The sequence below is a fragment of the Coturnix japonica genome, chromosome 6, assembly GCF_001577835.2.
Source record: "Coturnix japonica isolate 7356 chromosome 6, Coturnix japonica 2.1, whole genome shotgun sequence".
Lineage (NCBI taxonomy): Eukaryota > Metazoa > Chordata > Aves > Galliformes > Phasianidae > Coturnix > Coturnix japonica.
Window position 1 is genome coordinate 15,251,512 of NC_029521.1, and position 17,721 is coordinate 15,269,232.

The 17,721-nt window shown below is 40.0% G+C and overlaps 1 protein-coding gene across 6 annotated transcripts in view; it reads right to left on the bottom strand.

Moving 5' to 3' along the window:
• Nucleotides 1-756: 756 nt before the first annotated feature.
• The window catches only part of WASHC2C (WASH complex subunit 2C), a 30,324-nt gene continuing 13,359 nt past the window's right edge, over nucleotides 757-17,721 (bottom strand). For 3 of the 6 annotated variants that reach the window (XM_015866746.2, XM_032445635.1, XM_032445632.1), the window contains 14 exons: nucleotides 17,616-17,720; nucleotides 16,391-16,507; nucleotides 15,415-15,578; nucleotides 14,872-14,974; nucleotides 13,765-13,947; nucleotides 12,709-12,882; nucleotides 10,813-10,941; nucleotides 10,515-10,610; nucleotides 8,787-8,906; nucleotides 7,045-7,107; nucleotides 6,166-6,378; nucleotides 5,249-5,839; nucleotides 4,450-4,624; nucleotides 757-1,246 (listed from right to left, as the gene is read on the bottom strand). In XM_015866746.2, the coding sequence (XP_015722232.1) occupies nucleotides 1,110-1,246; nucleotides 4,450-4,624; nucleotides 5,249-5,839; nucleotides 6,166-6,378; nucleotides 7,045-7,107; nucleotides 8,787-8,906; nucleotides 10,515-10,610; nucleotides 10,813-10,941; nucleotides 12,709-12,882; nucleotides 13,765-13,947; nucleotides 14,872-14,974; nucleotides 15,415-15,578; nucleotides 16,391-16,507; nucleotides 17,616-17,720 (2,370 nt within the window). In that variant the 3' untranslated portion in view covers nucleotides 757-1,109. The remainder of the gene's footprint in view (nucleotides 1,247-4,449; nucleotides 4,625-5,248; nucleotides 5,840-6,165; nucleotides 6,379-7,044; nucleotides 7,108-8,786; nucleotides 8,907-10,514; nucleotides 10,611-10,812; nucleotides 10,942-12,708; nucleotides 12,883-13,764; nucleotides 13,948-14,871; nucleotides 14,975-15,414; nucleotides 15,579-16,390; nucleotides 16,508-17,615; nucleotide 17,721) is intronic. The other 3 variants (XM_032445631.1, XM_032445634.1, XM_032445633.1) reach the window with 3 other exon arrangements.

Below are 17,721 nucleotides of genomic sequence, written 5' to 3' on the forward strand. Positions count from 1 at the left end.
GCCGGTAGCGCTGTGTACGTCACACAGGGACGGATGGGACATGTAGTCCCTCAGCTGCGCTTCTCAGCTAAAGAGAAAGCAGCTCATAAGCACTCCAACCTACATATGGGGCACAACGGCAGATGCACGGCCTATAAATAACAGCTACAGTCTGCGTGCATCTCTTACATTCTGCTCACTGCACGTCAGCACTATGGTGCGTGCCCTGCTCCATGAGAAGGGTGGTAAGAGGTGAAGCAGGCCTTTGTCATGCCCTGCACTGAGGGCTGCGTGCGGCACTGACAGCTTGGAAGCAGCCAAGCAAGGTCGGTGCAGATGGACTGCCCGGGATGTGCTGTCTGTAACACCTGGGCAAACCTAGGCAGGTGAAAAACCTCATTTTCACAAAACATACAACTTGTTTTATGTTTTTTGTTCAAAAAACATACAACTCGAACAAAAGATGATGTTAATCTTCTGTTATCTGCTGTAGCACACTCCAATGGAGAAGTTTCAACTACTATTTTTACAGATTGTGTTAGCTGTCAACATGAAATAACCAGTCTCTCTCTGCTGTCAATCCCTGCACTCACATTTATGTAATCCTGCTCTGAAGAGGAGCTGTACCTGATAACAGAACCCAGCCCAGCACTAGCATTAGCTCAGGAGATCGACAGCTGATCCAGAGAAAGCACGGCAGTGGTGCTGGATATTTTCTAGTCACGATGCAGATATCTTTCACAAGTGGTAGAAAGGAAAGCAAGACATACACACATATCTCATTTAACAGACTCGATTTACTATTTAACAATATCAATGATTCTCTCTATAGATCTGTTCAATAAAACAAACTATACTTTGTATAATAGATAACTTCATTGAAGGTATTGCACGGGCTATATTCTTCTGGCCACCATGGGAAAAATAGCAGGAGGTTACTGTCCTCTTTAAATATATCATTAAGCGCAATTAGACCCAGCACAAGAGCATATTAACCATTTTAAATGGGTAATCTGTCATTTAAATATCCACAGCCACCTCACTTCAGGTCTACTGGATTAGGGAATCCAGAGTATTAGTACTGGACAGGGCGCAGGGAAGGCCTCCTCTCTGCAACATGCTCCTGTTGGCTACTGGCCTCCAAAGGCATTCAGTGGGTCATCAAACGTGCTCAGTGCCTTGCTTTCAGGTTTCACTTCCGAGGCTGCCTGAGATGATCTGCTTTTGGGAGTGGGTTTCTTGATCTGGCTGCCAGAGAATATATCATCTAGATATGGGGGAAAAAAAAAAGAAGAAAAAAAGAAAGATAGATAGCTTTAAAGGGAATTGACTACTAAACAGAAGTATCATTGTACAGAAAAGTCCCCAGCACACAACAGCGCCTGCCAAGGACATTCTGTGATAAACAAATGCTTTTCTGCTGCAATTCTAGTTGGATTTGTTAAGGACATACGTGGGAGCTGCTAGCTGCAAGTCAAATCAAGAATAGCTTTGCTTCTCCATAAAGCTGAATAATACTTAGATTTTATAACATATTCAAGCTCTCAAAAGCATTTGACAAGTATTAATAAGTTAAATGTCTGCAATAAATTTCATCTTGCAAGTTCCAAAAGACAACCTCCTGCTTATCTAGAACATTAGCATTTGAAGAACTTGAGAGAGTCCATTAATTGTTGAGACTGGTGACAAAGAAAATCACAAGAGAAAAATCATAGAACTTGCTAGTGATTGCTGTGCCATCTGCTAGCCATACCAGAGAGTCTGTAACCTATAGCACAACAAAAACACAGCACGCAGCACTGGAGAACAGGACACGGCTAAGACGCAGGAGGCAGATTGCTCTGACCACCTTCCTGCTGAGTAGTCAAAAAGTCTGTCTGCAGTCCTGAATCAAGACCTCCCACTACCTTTAATATATTTATTTTACAAGGCAAAGATACCTGGATTCCTTATGATTCACAAGGCCCTTATATAGACGGTTTTGAACCCCTACTTAGAAAACACACCCCACACAGAGATTCTTAGTTATTTACTGGTCCAGAGTATGAATGTTAATATTCCAGCCTTAAATATGTAACCTAACCTTCAGCAGAGGCCAAACAAGAAGCGGCCTGTCACAAGATGCTTGCCTTTCACTTCTTGCTGCTTCTTCCCCTCCAGCATGTTCGCTACTGTGTTGATGGTAAGGATTACACAGAATAATCCAGGACAGCATTTCAGCACAACAGCAGTTTGAAAAAGCAGTAAAATAGAGTAATCCCCTACTGGCATCGCTCCAAAGCAAAAAGCTGTCACATGGATTTGCTTTACAGTCAGCTGGGAAGTAGTGTGAGTGCTATCAGCAGTACAGGTATCACACGCATTTCATAACAAGGCTTGTTACAGAAAGAGAAGAGAGTTTTGGCGATGAATTCCAGCATTTGTCAATGCACAAAAAGAGTTCACTCTCAATTTTGTTGTGGTTTTTTTTTGGCTTTTCTAGATGGACAGAGACAACATCAAGATGCTCGTGTCATCAGCCACACAGTCACTGAAGAGGTGAGAAGGATAAAGACCTACAAGGGAATTTTTCCTAATACTGCCTGCACAAGCTTATCACGAATGTACTAAATAATGATACAAAACTGTGGTAGAACAAAGAAAGCAAGCAGCTTGTGGCCTTAACACTGTTGAACTGCAGCCATTCAAGTGTTGTATCTGCAGCAGAAAGGATCTCCTGCTATATTCAGCCTAGATAAAGTGTTACCATATTGCTGAATCCAAATCTTAATCTGCAGAACAGGGAAGTGCCAGGCGAGAACATCTTCACCAGAGCTGTATTGCTCTGGGCACTAAGAAGCTGCATACCTGCAGCTGCAACAAAAACAAAGCCCCAGAGCAGGCAAGTCCAACCAACAGACCACGTGTGGCCCTAGACAGCTGATAAATGTAGCCCCAAAAAATCATAAACTGTTAACATTATTAAGTGATATTTTTCATGAATCAGGCATGGTTTACATGTTTTTAGTGCCCTTATTTTTTATGTCTTAATAAAAATATAAAGTTTTATTACTTGTAACAGATAATTTATGCATATTCTATTCCAATTATTATTTATATATGTGACTCGAGACAATTCCTCTTCAACAGTGCAGCCCAGGAAAGCCAAAAGGTTGGACATGACACCTGTGCTCTAGAGGAAAATCAAATCTACCAGATACATGGGGCTGTAGATGCTCCTATGTATCAACATCAAACGAGACACCAGACAACAAGCTCTGGCACTAGAATGCATGTCAGAAGTACAATGCAAAGAACAGGACCCGTCATTACTTATCTTCCAAGCTATTTTCAAATTGGCACTCTCCAATTCTTTTTTTCAACACAAGGCTCTGGATTTGAATGCAAAAGTATTTTAAAAAGGTCGTGGTTTGGGAAGTTCTCTCATTTGCTACAGGCTACATGGAAAACAGTAAACTATTAAATTCTTCTAAAGTAATCTTAGAATGAGATATTTCTCTTGATTCAGTACATCTTCCAAGAATCTTGCCTGCAAATCTGAAAATGTGTTTATTTTTATTTTTTAATGTATCAATTGGGAATGCTTTGAAATCTCAACCTTTTCATTCTCTGGCAAGTTTTAATCCCTTTACAGACTTCAGCCAGGTCATTCCATCAGGTCCAAGCGCTTAACAGAACCCCAGCTAAATACTGATAAATTAAGGTTTGTTTTGAATAGGTTGAACAGAACGAAGGCTCACAGGAATCAAATCCAGAGGGGAAAGGACTTTTCCTTTTTAGAGGAAAAGAATTATGTGAATCTCAAAGGAGAGCTATAAACATGAAGAGCCTGAGAACAGATGCAGTTCAGAGATCAAATGACTTCTGATACCTCCCACTGACAGAACAAGAAAGCAGCATGCTTCGCATCATTTCAAGTTACTATATACTGTTGGGGTTTTTTTGTTTGTTTTTTTCAACAATTATACAGAGCAAACTTTGCTTTCAGGTGTAGCATTTCCAAACTGCTCTGGGTATACACTGATATAAACAAAATCTTAAGATCTTAAGAGCTTTAAAGTAGTTAATGCAGCTGAGGGTGGGGAAAGATTTATTCACATCATCAGTGATTCATCTGCAAACAGGATACAAGAAGCTGTGCAAATTTAAATACGGAACTTATCTTTCAGTGCTGTAACAGCATGAGATTATTCTCTTACTCAAGACAAGAGACATTCTAATCCCCACAGATGAAAAGATCCCCACAGGAATTAAACTATTCCTCCTCTTAAAAGGGTTTTAAACATATCTCTAAAACAATTTAAATCTGTGCTTTTCCTACAGATCTAGGAAGTTCTCACACAAGATTAAAATCTTGCATGTTCCCAGACTTTAGAGCAGTTAATAGTTCAAGAAAGTGAAGGGTTCTAAACCATCTCAGATAAACTCATTTGGAGACATGACATTAATAACAAGACATTAGACACTCACCCATATCGTCATCAAATATGGATTTCTGTTCCACCTTTTTCTTGGTCTTCTTTTCTTTTGGTTTTACAGTAAGATCCGCAAAAATATCAATGTTATCATCAAAGAGGTTAGTCTCTGGCATTTTCTCTTTTGCTTTGTTCATTGGCTTAATCGCCTCAGTAGCAAATATATCATCCTTGAAGCAAAGTATAGAGAGATTATCAATACAAAGCATGCTTCAAGAGAACAATCATTACCTGTACACTGCAGCTAAGTTGTTTAGAAGACTGACAGCCTTGGGCTTCTCAAACCTGAGAAGTTTGAGTCCCTTCTCCCCTGCTGGAGGTTCCCTAGTGAGGGACTGTGCACAGGTCAAATACAGAGATACAGAGATTGTCACCTCTCCTGAATGCCAACCTTACTCTTTTCTTGAAAGATCTATCTGAGCTGCTGTGCACTGAACAGAAGCAGAAGAGAACTAAATACTTCATTAAAAAATAATCATAAATAAATAAATAAATAATAAACATGGGTATGTTGTCACAGCATGTTCATTGCCCTGTCTGCTCTGTGTTAAGGTTTCACCTTTTAATCCACACTTGGTAATAAACAAATGAGCACCTAAAATAAGGGTTTCTGTTGCCCAGTATCAGAGTACAATTGATGCTTCATTAACTGTTCTGTACAATCCCCTTCCTACAGCAGCCTCCACTTAGCCTGTGCTTGAGTATAAGTATTTGCATATAAAGCCCTGGGGATCAAAAAGGCCAAGGCAGCAGGCTATCCTTCCCAACTCCTACCAGCAAGCCTCAGCCATTACCTCAAAAATATCTGGTGCAGCAGAGTCAACAGCTTGCCAAACAGCAGACTTCAGCTCCTTCCCAGTTTTCTGACTGGCGAAAAGAGAATCTTCCTCCAAAAATGATATAGGGCTGTTTTTTGCTGAAGATTTTTGCTGTATAGACTGGAAAAGATCACTGCTGTCCTGACTACCCAGAACAGACAGTTCAGGCTTTTTCTCCATGCCCTTGATGGGTTCGCTGGCCACACTGGCTGGCATTTCCCCCTTCGATTTTGATTGTGTAGCTGTTCTGGATGTTGAGTGGCTTGCAAAAAGGTCTTCTGATTCAAACAGATCATCTCCTTGGTCTGTGGATTCAAGAGGAAGTTTGTTTGTCAGAATGCTGCCATGAGCTGGTAGTGATGAACCAGAGAGAAAGCCATTTTCTTTAGACTCTGCTTCAGTAACAACAAGCTCCTTCACATTCTGTACTGCTGATCTCTGATTTTGTACTGGGAACTGTGGTTCTTTAGCACTGTCCACTTCTTCACTCTCACCAGACTCTTGGGCAGCCAGACGGCGGGCCATTCTGCTTGGAGGCCTTCGTTTTCCTGTAACCTTGATTCTGGTCTGGTGGAAAACAACGGAAACAGAGAGGGTTACATTGAAGGGAAACAAAAATAACACTACACTTTATGGAAGACAAATTAGGACCCATGTTTTGCTCTGTTATAACACTTCTCTGTCATAACACTGCAAATTAACATGTGTTACTTATTTCATACCAGCACACTGAAATTAACTTCAGCTTTTGCTGAAGTTACTTAAACCAGAGCTATAAGCAGCTACCAGCACATTTAAGCAAACATTCAGCTGTGAAACCTGAGCAAGGAATGATGAGAAGATGCTGATTTAGCTTTAATTCCCTCTTCTCCCATCTTAAATACCAAGGTTACCTTATTGGCACTGTGCAAGGTATCCGCTTGCATAGGCTGATCAAAGCTTACACCTAGTTCTTCATTGTTCCCTGCAGCAGGAAGGGCTTCAGTGCTCTGTACGTCATTGGGCTCATGCAGTGGAGCGTCCAAAATGGGAAAGGGGGACTTTACACTGGAGATCTTAGGCACTGCACCAGGAAGTAAGGCTGCAGGGTTAATAGCTAAGTTAGCCTACAAAACAGAAAAAAGAAAACACAACAAAAAACACATACACACACAAAAATAGCATGTTAATACTGCTCCAGAGAAGCAGCAAGAACTAGTATGTTTAAGCATTCAAGTTCTACTCCTAGAAGTGCCTGGCCTCTCTCATTTCAACTCACTTCTGCATCTCACTAAACTTTCAGGTACTCAATGCTATTACACTGCATAAGAACTTCAAGAACACCATGGTCACAGTACCTCGCACAAAAAAACCCTGTGTAGCCCAGTATCCTGTCTGAGGACAAGACTGGTTCTGACTTTGGAGTGAAGCAGTTATACAGACAGTTATTAGATTTTTCATATCAAGAGAAGGAAATAACCGAAACTCAAAACCCCCAAGAGTATCTAAGCATCCTTAAAATACTGCTGAGAAAAGCAGGCCAAAAAGCAGCCCACCCTCTGCCCCCAAAGAGTTAAATAGCACTGCTCACAGTCAGGTCTGAAAGGTAAAGGGGGAAATAACATTAAACATGCAATACAGAACAATTAACAACAGAGAGCATCTGAAAAAAAAAATGGCAAAAGTAAGGTAGGGAAGTAAAAAGATTTTGCTTCAGGGAGAGCCAACAGTGAGGCAAGGAAGATTTTTATTTTTTATTTTTTCAAAAGCCAGAATGCCAGTAAAATAATTACTTGTAACTTTCCAATCCGAGATGAGGGCTCTTTGGTTTTAATGGGAACGGGACCTGTAGATTTCTGCACAAAATTACACTGAATTAAACAACAGGTGGAGAAGTTAATATCAACATCTTCAACCAGACTATAGCCTGAGTTTCAAAATATCTATAGAAAGGAATCATCTCACTGCTTATCAGCTTCTTCTTGAGTTACTTTGTTTTCAACGTGCATTCTAATACCAGAACTAGTCATTTGACTTTTAAATCCTGTTCCTCATGTCGTAACCCTAATTTGTTACAACACTTTAATTCCACCCCTTTCTACCCAATATTATATTTTACCACCATAACTCTGCAACTTCCTCCTTTCTCCAGGTCACACACAACACAAGTCAAATCCAGTTGCGACAGCTACCTTGCTACCTTCTCTCCTTGCTTATTCACACTCCTAAGAATCTCTGGTCATGCTGTCTTGTCATAATTACATATATGCATAATTATACGTATACTTTATACAAAATATACATACATACATATATATATACACACACACACATAGTTATGCACATATATAATGTATAAGTGTTATAATCGACTTTTCTCTTTGTCATTTGCTGTAGTAGGGCCACAGACCTTAACAAAACCCACACAGAAGCCAAGAGAGTTCCAAAATTGCAAGGCTTTCAAGAAGGGAGCATTCCTCTATAGAAAGCAGGCCACCAGCACCATAAATAAGACCAGCAAGCTCAATGAACAAGAAAACTGTGTGGCCTGAAGACTTTGGTCAGTTCTGGGACTCAGGGATAAGCCAAATCAATAAAAGGTTTTCATCCAGGACTTGTTTTCCTCAAGTCTCTCATCTACAATGGTTTTATGAGCTGGGCTGTACTGCCATTGGTGTGACTGGGCAGTATTTGAGATTTGGACACTGTTTTGGGGTCCTTGATAGCATGACAGAAGAATCCTGCTGCCTGACGTAATCCACCACTTAAAATGCACATGGGATTTGTCTGAACCTCAAACACGCCAAGATCATTCCAGTATTTCAGTGGCTACAAAAGTATGAAGTCAAATGTGATCCTCTGCATTGGGTACTACTTTATCAGAAGAGAAGATAAGCTAACTATTAGCCCTACAGACTTACTGTGTGCTCCTCAGCCCAGAAGGCAATAAACAACCTCCTCCCACCCCATATTCTCTAGCACCCCACAAATGAAAAGCTCTTCTCCTACAGTTGAAAAATCAAACAAGCAGCTCTGATGAGACAAGCCAGAATTCAGATACCAGCTCCCCACATGTGAGAGGAGTGCTTGGTTCTGCAAGATCAGGAGTCTTGTTTGCTCATCATAAAACTTCCATGAAATGAGTCTTAGCTGCCACAGATTCATGCTGTGTGCCATCATCTTTTCTGAGAAAGCCCACCTATACTTTAAAGACCACAGTAACTCCAGCAGGTTCTGGCACTTCAAAGAATGAGCAAGTGATCAAACCACACCAAACAGCACGTGACTTCACTACCTTGCACTTGGCCCTCATAAGCACGCTGGCAGCGAATAAAACATTAGCAATAGCATTTTAAACTTCTTGCTAGTAACAGTGCATCTGTTGATAAGCAGAGACAAGTATGACCACATATTACTGTGTTTCTGTAGCTTTGCAGCCAATGAATCCAGGCACTAGTTTTGATCTTTTCAGGAGACCTATTTAAAATATCTTTTCCTGTGCATGCAGTCCATGACACAAGCTTTCAGTACTTGCCTCTGTAGTTACTGTCTTCAGAGCTTCTTGTTGTTTGGCACTTAAAGCATTTTCTGGAGGACTACAATTCTCCGAGGAAGGGACAGGACTGGTCTTAACTGTTTTCTTCTCTGCTATTTTCTGAAAGCATTAAGAGCACAAATCAACATGAATTGGATAAAACAAGACCTGCAGAGCAAGAAAACTAGCAAAGCTTTTCAAGATCTGACTTCCATTTCCAAAGAAAACTGCCCACATCTTTTAGGCCTGCAATGCACAGGCATTGCTTTTTGGTCACCAATGATAGGGGCCTTTCACCCCTCTACAATTATAACGTACCTAAGCCATTGTTGGCTGTGGCAATGGAAAAAAATGTGATTTAGGATAAGCTTCCAAAAGCACACACATTTCTCATATGCAGAATAGCAAGGAAAATAAAAGCATAAACCAGTTAAGGAACACTACTGTTTTCAGGGTTTCAAGCAAGCAGGCTTCATGAGTAGCTGCAAACACTGTCTACAGACAGTCCCTCCCACAATCCTCAGATAAACAGTTTCCAGGAAATATTGACTGTTTTCTAGCCTAGCTTCCAGCTATTGACCTGAAAATAGACTAAAGTCAGAGCTGGCTTCAATTTAATTAAGCTCCATAGGTGTATAGATTGCTCCAAAAGTAATGCCTCCTATTTGTTTCCATGGAAACCACAATAAATACAAAGAGCACAATAACACTATTTGATAGAGAAAATTGTCAGCTAAAACACTACTTTTCAATATAGCCACCATTTTTGGTGCCAGCTATGAACAAGAGAACCTGAGTGCTGTGCTCATAATAACTTGCACCAGCAGAAGAGACCCACAGTCACTGTTTGCACTGCTGAACTGCACCCTAACCACTGCCTTGCTCTGCTCATGCCTACTGTTTGGTCTTCATAAACATTCACCAAACCTCAGTGAATGTCAATGGGTACAATTCCAAAGGGGAAAAATCACTTATACACCTTAGCATTTCAGACACTATTTCATCAGACTGCCCTTTTGCTGTCATTTGTTGCACAACAACAAAAGGTAACAGAATATTGGGGGAAGGTTGTAGGCCAACATGATAAAATATGAGGTATTACTTTTGGAGCAGTCTTTGTACATTTAGAGCAGAAGTTTAGAATGCATATCAGGACTTTGAACTCAAAGCCCTCATGATGTAGTTAAATTCATTACAGCAGTTGCTCACCCTCTAATAACAATCCAATGATTTTATTAACACATTCATCACCTTAAATTAAACAAATCTACAGACTTAAATGACATGAGTCACAGTTAATCTGAACTACTACATAAAAGGCTCTAGGGCTACCATTCTCACAAACCCTACTGAGCCTAAAGTACCTCACTGCAGAGAGGCAGGCCAAAGTTTTAACATCCCCAAGGTATCACTACCCATTAAAACAGCCAGAGCCTGGATAATACAAAAGCAACTCTACTATTTTGATTTCTGCTTAAATGTGTTCTTTAACATCTAAGTCTATCTCAGTGTTACCAACGAAGGAAAGAATACAATCCTCAAATCTCAGCTTCTGGAAGTCTGCTGCACCTGTTTGTTCCATATATCTTCAGAGTTGTTAGGGCCAATTCTATTCTCTCAAAAAGATTTTTAAGTAATTTCATGTCCAGAAAATGTAGAAAAGCTCCCTTCTATATGCTTATTTCTGTGGTCTTCTGCAGAAGCCATTTATAATAGAGGATTACATACTGGAGGGTTTATTTTAGCAGTACTGAAGAGATCATCCTCATCATCATCCCCAAAAAGACTTCCTCCAGATGATGGTTTCAGGATACGATTTGCAGACTGAAGAGAAAAAGGATAGAAAAGAGTGTCACAGATCAAAAGCATCACATCTTCTGCTCATGATGCCTTAGCTGATTTTAGCACTTGGCCATCCCTTGAGATCAGGGATTTTCAAGTCAAGTTCAACTGTGACACACTAGAAGGCTATACACTTCAAAGATTGTTTTTAAACAGCAAAATCCCTCCTCTGAATCTGACTCACCATTGAAGTCTTGGGACTGGCAAAGAGGTCAACATCCGGGTCATTGTCCTTCTGAAGTTTGTGACTAAAAAGAAGCTCTTCATCTTGAAAGACACCAGTGCTTTTGGGACGAACACTCTTCTCAGAAGGCTGAAAGAAGAGGAGAAAGGTTCAGACAACTAAAAAAATCTTTCTTAGAGAGGACACCTGCTTCAGGGATGTACTTACCAAGTAGACAAGGCAAGTTACAAATCGCCTGAGGCTACACTACAGCCCTAGCAACAAAAGTACAGCTTGAACTACCAGTAGCATTTTTGCAGTTTGAAAAACCTACAATGTAAATACTTGTATTATCAGTTCATTTTGATTAGAAGACATTAAACAAAACGTACTTTCAGATCTGCCAATTTGAAAGGCAGCTTTTATTATGTACTTGTTATGCTTTCCTAGGAGGAAGAAAAAACAGATCTTCTGTATGGTATTATGAGCATACAGCAAGGTTTATATTTTAGGAAGAAACTTTTATGCTTCAAATCATTCAGATGAGGGTGCAGGACAGAAGTGAGAAGAGAATTTGGTTAGTTATCTTCCTGAGCTACCTAAAGAAACAGCCAACTAAAAAAGACAAAGTTGAAGCTCTTTATGCTGTTATCGTTGATGCTCATTGTCCTTTCTTTAAAGCAAAGGCACCCCCATAGAGAAGAACAGAACTTTTGACTTTGGCAAACATGTACTTTCAGCTCAGCTGCTGAGTGGCAGGGAAGGTCAACAGTCAAACACATTATATCATCAGCCCTCCACAATCTGGCACACCAGACTGCATCTGCAATTCCAAAGCTAGCTTTCAAACTTTAAAAGAGCTTAGATTTTCCCAGCCACTCTTCCTCCCCACCCCCACCCCAAAAAAACAAACCAAAAACACCCACATGTCCATAACAGGCAAATAAGTGTTCAACTAACTCAGAGGCAGCAATAAACAGAGTATTTTGTCTTAAGACATCGCCCCAAGGACCAGCGCAAGAATGTGACTACGCTAGGCGAAAACAAAGCAGTGCTAAGAGTCATTTGCTTCATTCAGCTCCAGGGACTTACAGATAGAGCATGTATTGTCCTTGGTGCTGAAAATTTGTTTTATAAGGTTACAATAAGAGGACAAAAACTTGTGGCACGCTCTAGTATACACTATGTTCTTTTAGATATGATTTCAAGTTTACTACACACATTTTGGTATAGTTACATCAATCAAGTAGAAACATGAATGTTACCATAAATTCAAGGATATTGCTGTTGAAGATTCAAAGCCCACATCTTGATGCAATAGGCTATATCAGGAAAGACAGACAGCTAGAATATGGCAGCTAGAAGCTTTTTTTAAGAGATGAACACATGCTTGGAAAACAGAATCAAACATAGCTTCATCTAAAGTCATCTTAGAACTAAGTCTGCTGGCTTATACAGAGCAAGCAGATTGCACCACTATTAAAAGAAGGATAAACTATGAGGCTTCATACTCCATATTCCTCTACTTTCTAATACCTCCAACCTCGAAGGGTAACTGAGGAATCAGCTCTTTAGAGCAGACATCAAGTAACTGCACCAGAAAAAAAACATTACAGAATTTTTTTTATTTTTTTTTTTTTTAAGTAGCATATGGCAAAATGTTTTTAAGTCAGAGGGATGGAAAAATTTGCAGAGGGATTCAGGATAATGGGTAAGGAATTATTTCTTAGGGTAGGAATCATTTCTCATCCAAGAATTGGGAAATTTTGAAATTGAGAAAGATTACCCAGAAAAAAAATCAGAGAAAGGAGGTGTGAAAACAAACAGACAAAACCCTTCAACAAACTAGCCGAGAATGGGACTGGTTTAGAGACAGAACTATTCTTTCCCAGTGTTCAAGAATGTCCCTAGACTCACCACATCATTGCCTTTGTGTGCATTTTTAATGCCATCATCTTCCAGTCTTTCCTCTTCCTCCTCATCAAACAAGCTTAGCGCTTTCCTAGCTTGGACATTGGCATCTTTCTCCAAAGCTGGTGGTGATGCTGCGAACAGATCTGACTCCAAAGATGCTGTGGCAAAAGGCTCCACCAAAATAAACAAATAAGTAAATAAACAAACGCATCAAGCTGTTACATAGTTCAAGTCTGCCCCTAACTAAGCTTTGGTTAAATGCCAGCTATGGTCAGAGTTGTGCAATCTGGTGTCACAGCAGACAATTAAGTTCAATTCAATTATACTAAGCAGATAGAATAGCAACATGCAGATTATCAAGATACATTTCAATAGATTAAGAAGACATTACTCTGAAATGAATGTAGTTGTCTTTCCATACTCTACAACACAGTGATGTTGATAATCAGATTTCTGAGTATGGTTTCATTCCCAGCTATGCATCAGGTTACATCTTGCTCCACAACTCTGCATTGAGTTGTTTTGACTTGATCTGCAAGGTATCTAGTTCATGCCATTTGGGATTCTTCATAGTGGGCAGCACCACCTGAATACTCAGTGCTCAGGAAGGCTTAAAGCACCACAACAATACACTGGAAGCCCATCAGCTGCCAATTCCTCAACAAAATTTCAGAAGAACAACACCCAGAAGTCAAGTTATGTTGAAGATTCTTCAATAACACATTCAAATCTCTTTCTGTAAACTACTTCCCATGAGAAATTTGCAATCATATGAGCTCAACTCTATAGCTACCAATACCATTTACAATTCAGACAGCATGCACAAACATTGAAATTACCAAACTTTACAAAATATATCCATTAAATTAATCAATTAATAAGCTTATTCTAAATGCCATTTAATTAATTTGCTGTGTGTTTGACCAATAAGTGATTTTGCTAAAGGCTGAGTTATTCTCTCCTAAGTAACAGCAGAGGCAATAAAAAAAAAATAAATTCTGTTACATTTTTAGACTGCATCTTTGCCAAGCTTCAGATTAACCTAAGAAAATCTCTTACTTTTTCCTTTGTCACCTGCCCTTTGACATCTGTTCCTCTAGGCACAGGAACTGCTCCAGGCTCCCCTGAAGACCACAGTGTATCTTCTGCCTGGTTAGACTTTGCCATATGTCGTTTATCATCCTTTTCCTCTTTTTCCTCTTCATTAAACAAGGGTGGTGTTTGTGCTGGCGTTATTTTCTCCTGCAAAATTATGAGAATGTCAGTGACACAGAATTGCTAGGTATAGAAGAACAACAGTACTGTCAAGGGACAGCAGACCCTCAATTTGCTATCCAAGAATCTACGTGGACACTTGCAATATGCTTGAGCTTGCTTTCTTTTCTGGCATGGGACATTCTGGTTTGTGACTTCTGATTTCTGGTATTATAGGCTCTTAAGACTGAATATAGAGTGCCAGGAAGCAGTTGCAAACTTAAAGCAGATGCTGTAGGAATCCTGTTAAACTACTGCAGTGGCTCCCAAGACTGCCAACAGCCAGACTAGCTTGCTGGCTTCTTTTTCCACTCCCAAAGTCTGCACTTAACCTAATCACACAAAAAGGCAAGGCCATGAAATACATTTGTGGCAACTCTTTTCTTGGTAACCAGAAAGGTAAGACCATACGTGCAGCAAGTCCTACTGATACTACTGCATTAAACTTCTGCAGTTCTTACTTCCAGATCCAAAGCACAATCAGGCGGGATAGCACAGTGTGGGTTGAGCTCAGAAGCCAGAGGACAGCATGAGAGTACTCTACTGAAGGCCAGCCAGCTAGCGCTGAGATACCACAACAGATGAATTTCCAATTTCACACTCAGCAGTAAACTGTCTGTTCTTGTTAGTGGTACTTCATGATACGAGAGATCTTAAAACATCCCCAGAAAGGGCTTTCAGCATAAATCAAACAAGTTAGGTGATGATGTTGATGATGATAACTTTGAAATCTTTCTTAGCCTGATAGTAATAAGAAGTTTTACATGTAAGAATTCTGTCTGATCCCATTTCAAGTTTGCTAGAACTACTATTGTCTAAAACAAGTTGGGTTTACACTACCTAACAAGGAGGATAACTTATGTAAGCACTGTGCAAGTACTCTGCACTATTTTTAAAAGAAAGGGAAGATACCACTGAAGCAGCTGAAGGAAGTGTTGATTCGGAACTGAAGAGTGATTCTCCAGTAACAGCATCATCTTCAAACAGCAGTGATATCCTCTGTGGCTTTCTTTGGCTACAATGAGGAAAAGAATAAAAGTAGATGATCAATGAAAAAGTTTCCAGGCCCATATTGTGCATCACTTTAAGAAGAGTAACTTCAATCATGATGTGTGATCCTAGATAAAAGACTTGGGTTCTTCACTATCTAAACAATTCTACCATCACTCTCTCTCATCTGCATACCTTCCTACAGAAGTGAAGATGAAAGAGGTCAGAAAAGGCATTAGAAGCAGTGAAACGAAGACCTCAGTTTGGTGGAGGAATACAATCCATCACAGAAAAAAAGAAAGATTTAAAAAGCCCAGCCAAGCCCAACACACCCTGCTCACACACATCTACACTTTGTCCTCAGCAGCATTAAGAAGAGACAATGCTCACAGTGAGTCTGTCTCTTCATGTTTTTAGGACAGAGCTGGGCTGTTCTGAAGAAGATTCCCCCCAAAGAATTTTCACCTCTCTTTAGTGATTGCAAATAAATCCTCCTCATCATCTTCCTCAAATAGGCTTGTCTTCTTCACAGCTTTAGCCTGACTGTTGGTGCTAGATGATTTTGCAGGGTCCTCTTTCCGGTTATCTTCTGAAGGAAGTTTAAGTGGCTTCGAGACATTCCAATGGTCCTTAAAAATAAAAAAACTTTTAAGTCTCTCTTGTCTTGGCCAAAGCCACTTTCACATCATCTCTGTAAGCAGAAACAGTTCAGCATCTTGGCAGTCCTTGCATCTCTCTACTGGCTTATTTTTATTTATTTATTTATTTCCTCCATTCCTGCATTATTGTGTTAGCCAATGTAATCTGACATTCATCAGGCTTCATGGAGGGCCTGGTCACCTTTCAGCATACATTTGCCAGCAGAATAATGTACACACACTTTCCCATTACAGTTGCTCTAAAGAACTAAGGTCAGTGTAAGCCTTCCAGACAAGCTTCTAGTTACTTAATGCCTCTGAGTTTCAATTAACATGTAAGATGACACCTCACCTATCTCTAATAGAATGCCAGTCCCTAAGCAGTTCCATCCTTGCATTTCATTCTGTCCATCTCTGGACTTCCAAGAAAACCAAGCAAACAACAAAACTCCAAACAACATACCTATCCGGAACTTTAAACTTTTCTCACAAAAAATAAAGTAGAAGGTATTTTTTTTCACTCAGTATTTTTAAGTCAGGCTTGTTGGTAGCAGAGTCCTCAATATGTTATCAAGCTAAATACTACCCTGAAAATATTCTTTTCCACATAATTTCTGTCACCCAGATCCTCAGTTAATCTGAGCCAAAAGTAAGCTTGGCTTACAGCAGCAAACAAGTGCTGCTGTATGAATTAGGCAGACATGGCAAGAGACATTGTGGTTTGTTCCTGTATGAACAATTTTATGTTTTGGCCAGTAGTAAAATCCTGTAACCCATTTCAATCAAGTCTCACTCTTCAGTACCTCCTCATCACTGCTGAACAATAAGCTGGAGGCTTTCTTGTGTGGCTCTGACTGTTTTGCTTTCTCTTCCGAGGGCTTTTCCTGTTGCTTCTTGGCAGGTACCACACCAAAGAGATCCTAAAAACAAACAAACCCCAGAACAATAAAATGAAAATCCAAATTCACAATGGAAAGCTTGTTGAGAAGTTACAAGCATGCAAGACACCATTACCCCTGTTTCTCAGATAAGAAAGAAGTAATTTTGTGAAGATATTCTTGAGCGTGATACAACATTGTGGTACAGGGAATTTCAAGCACACAGCATTTAATAGACCAGACACTTGTAAGCATACAGCCTGATTTCGGCATCTAGATTGTCCAAAATCCCCAATACAGCAATTCTGCAGCACAACAGCTAAAATAATGGGGCACAATTTCTACATTTATGCACTTTAACTTCATAACACAACCTTCCTGGACTATGCTAAAACCCAGAGATTTTACCACATTACAGAATGTTTCACAATCCTACCAGTTACCCCTGTATACAGCCCCAGTTCAGAAATGGAGGAAGGTCAAGCAGCCCCTTTCTGAACAACAGACCATTATCTTCAGTTTGCAAAAATTCTTGGTCTTCCAGCTCTGAACAGGCCTTCTGTCAGTCTCACACTGGAACTACAAGGTAACTTAACTCACCATGAAGGCTACAGAACCAAAGTTGAAAGCTCAATGCAGTGTGTGCAGGAGGAAGAAGAGGGTGCAACAGATAAGACACTAATCTTGTAAATTTTCTTGCACAGACTGTGCTCTGATCTCAACTTCTGCACTAGCAGTTGTCATTTTCACACACAGAAAAGCAAGGGGGAAAAAAAAAAGATATTTGCCAGCTGTGACACAGTGGAAATAAGAACTCACTCATGGCTAAACAGCAGAGGCCAGGATAAAGCAGCCTTTCCAAGCTCATATCAGTTCTGTATCTCAATGTTCTTTAGCTGTATGAGAGGGACAATGTCCTTAGCATTTAGGTTCAAAAATGATATGCACTGGCTAAAAATACTAAAAAGAGCTCGTAAGAGTACCTCAACAAATCTCTTCCATTATGCTGCCTGCACACTCAGAACTATTATAGAGTGTAAGTGGTGCTCTAAATTTAGTGCTCCATTTATGAGTCCAGATTTTTAAACATCTGAATATTTCCTGCAGCAGGTTGTTCCATGAACAAGTAGGATCAGAAAGTGCTACTTACCTCTTCATCATCATCAAACAAAGAGAGTGGAGCTTTTGTCATGGACTTGCTGGTGGGGAGGGATGTAGCTTTTGATGTCACAGTTTTACTTGATGAAAACAAATCC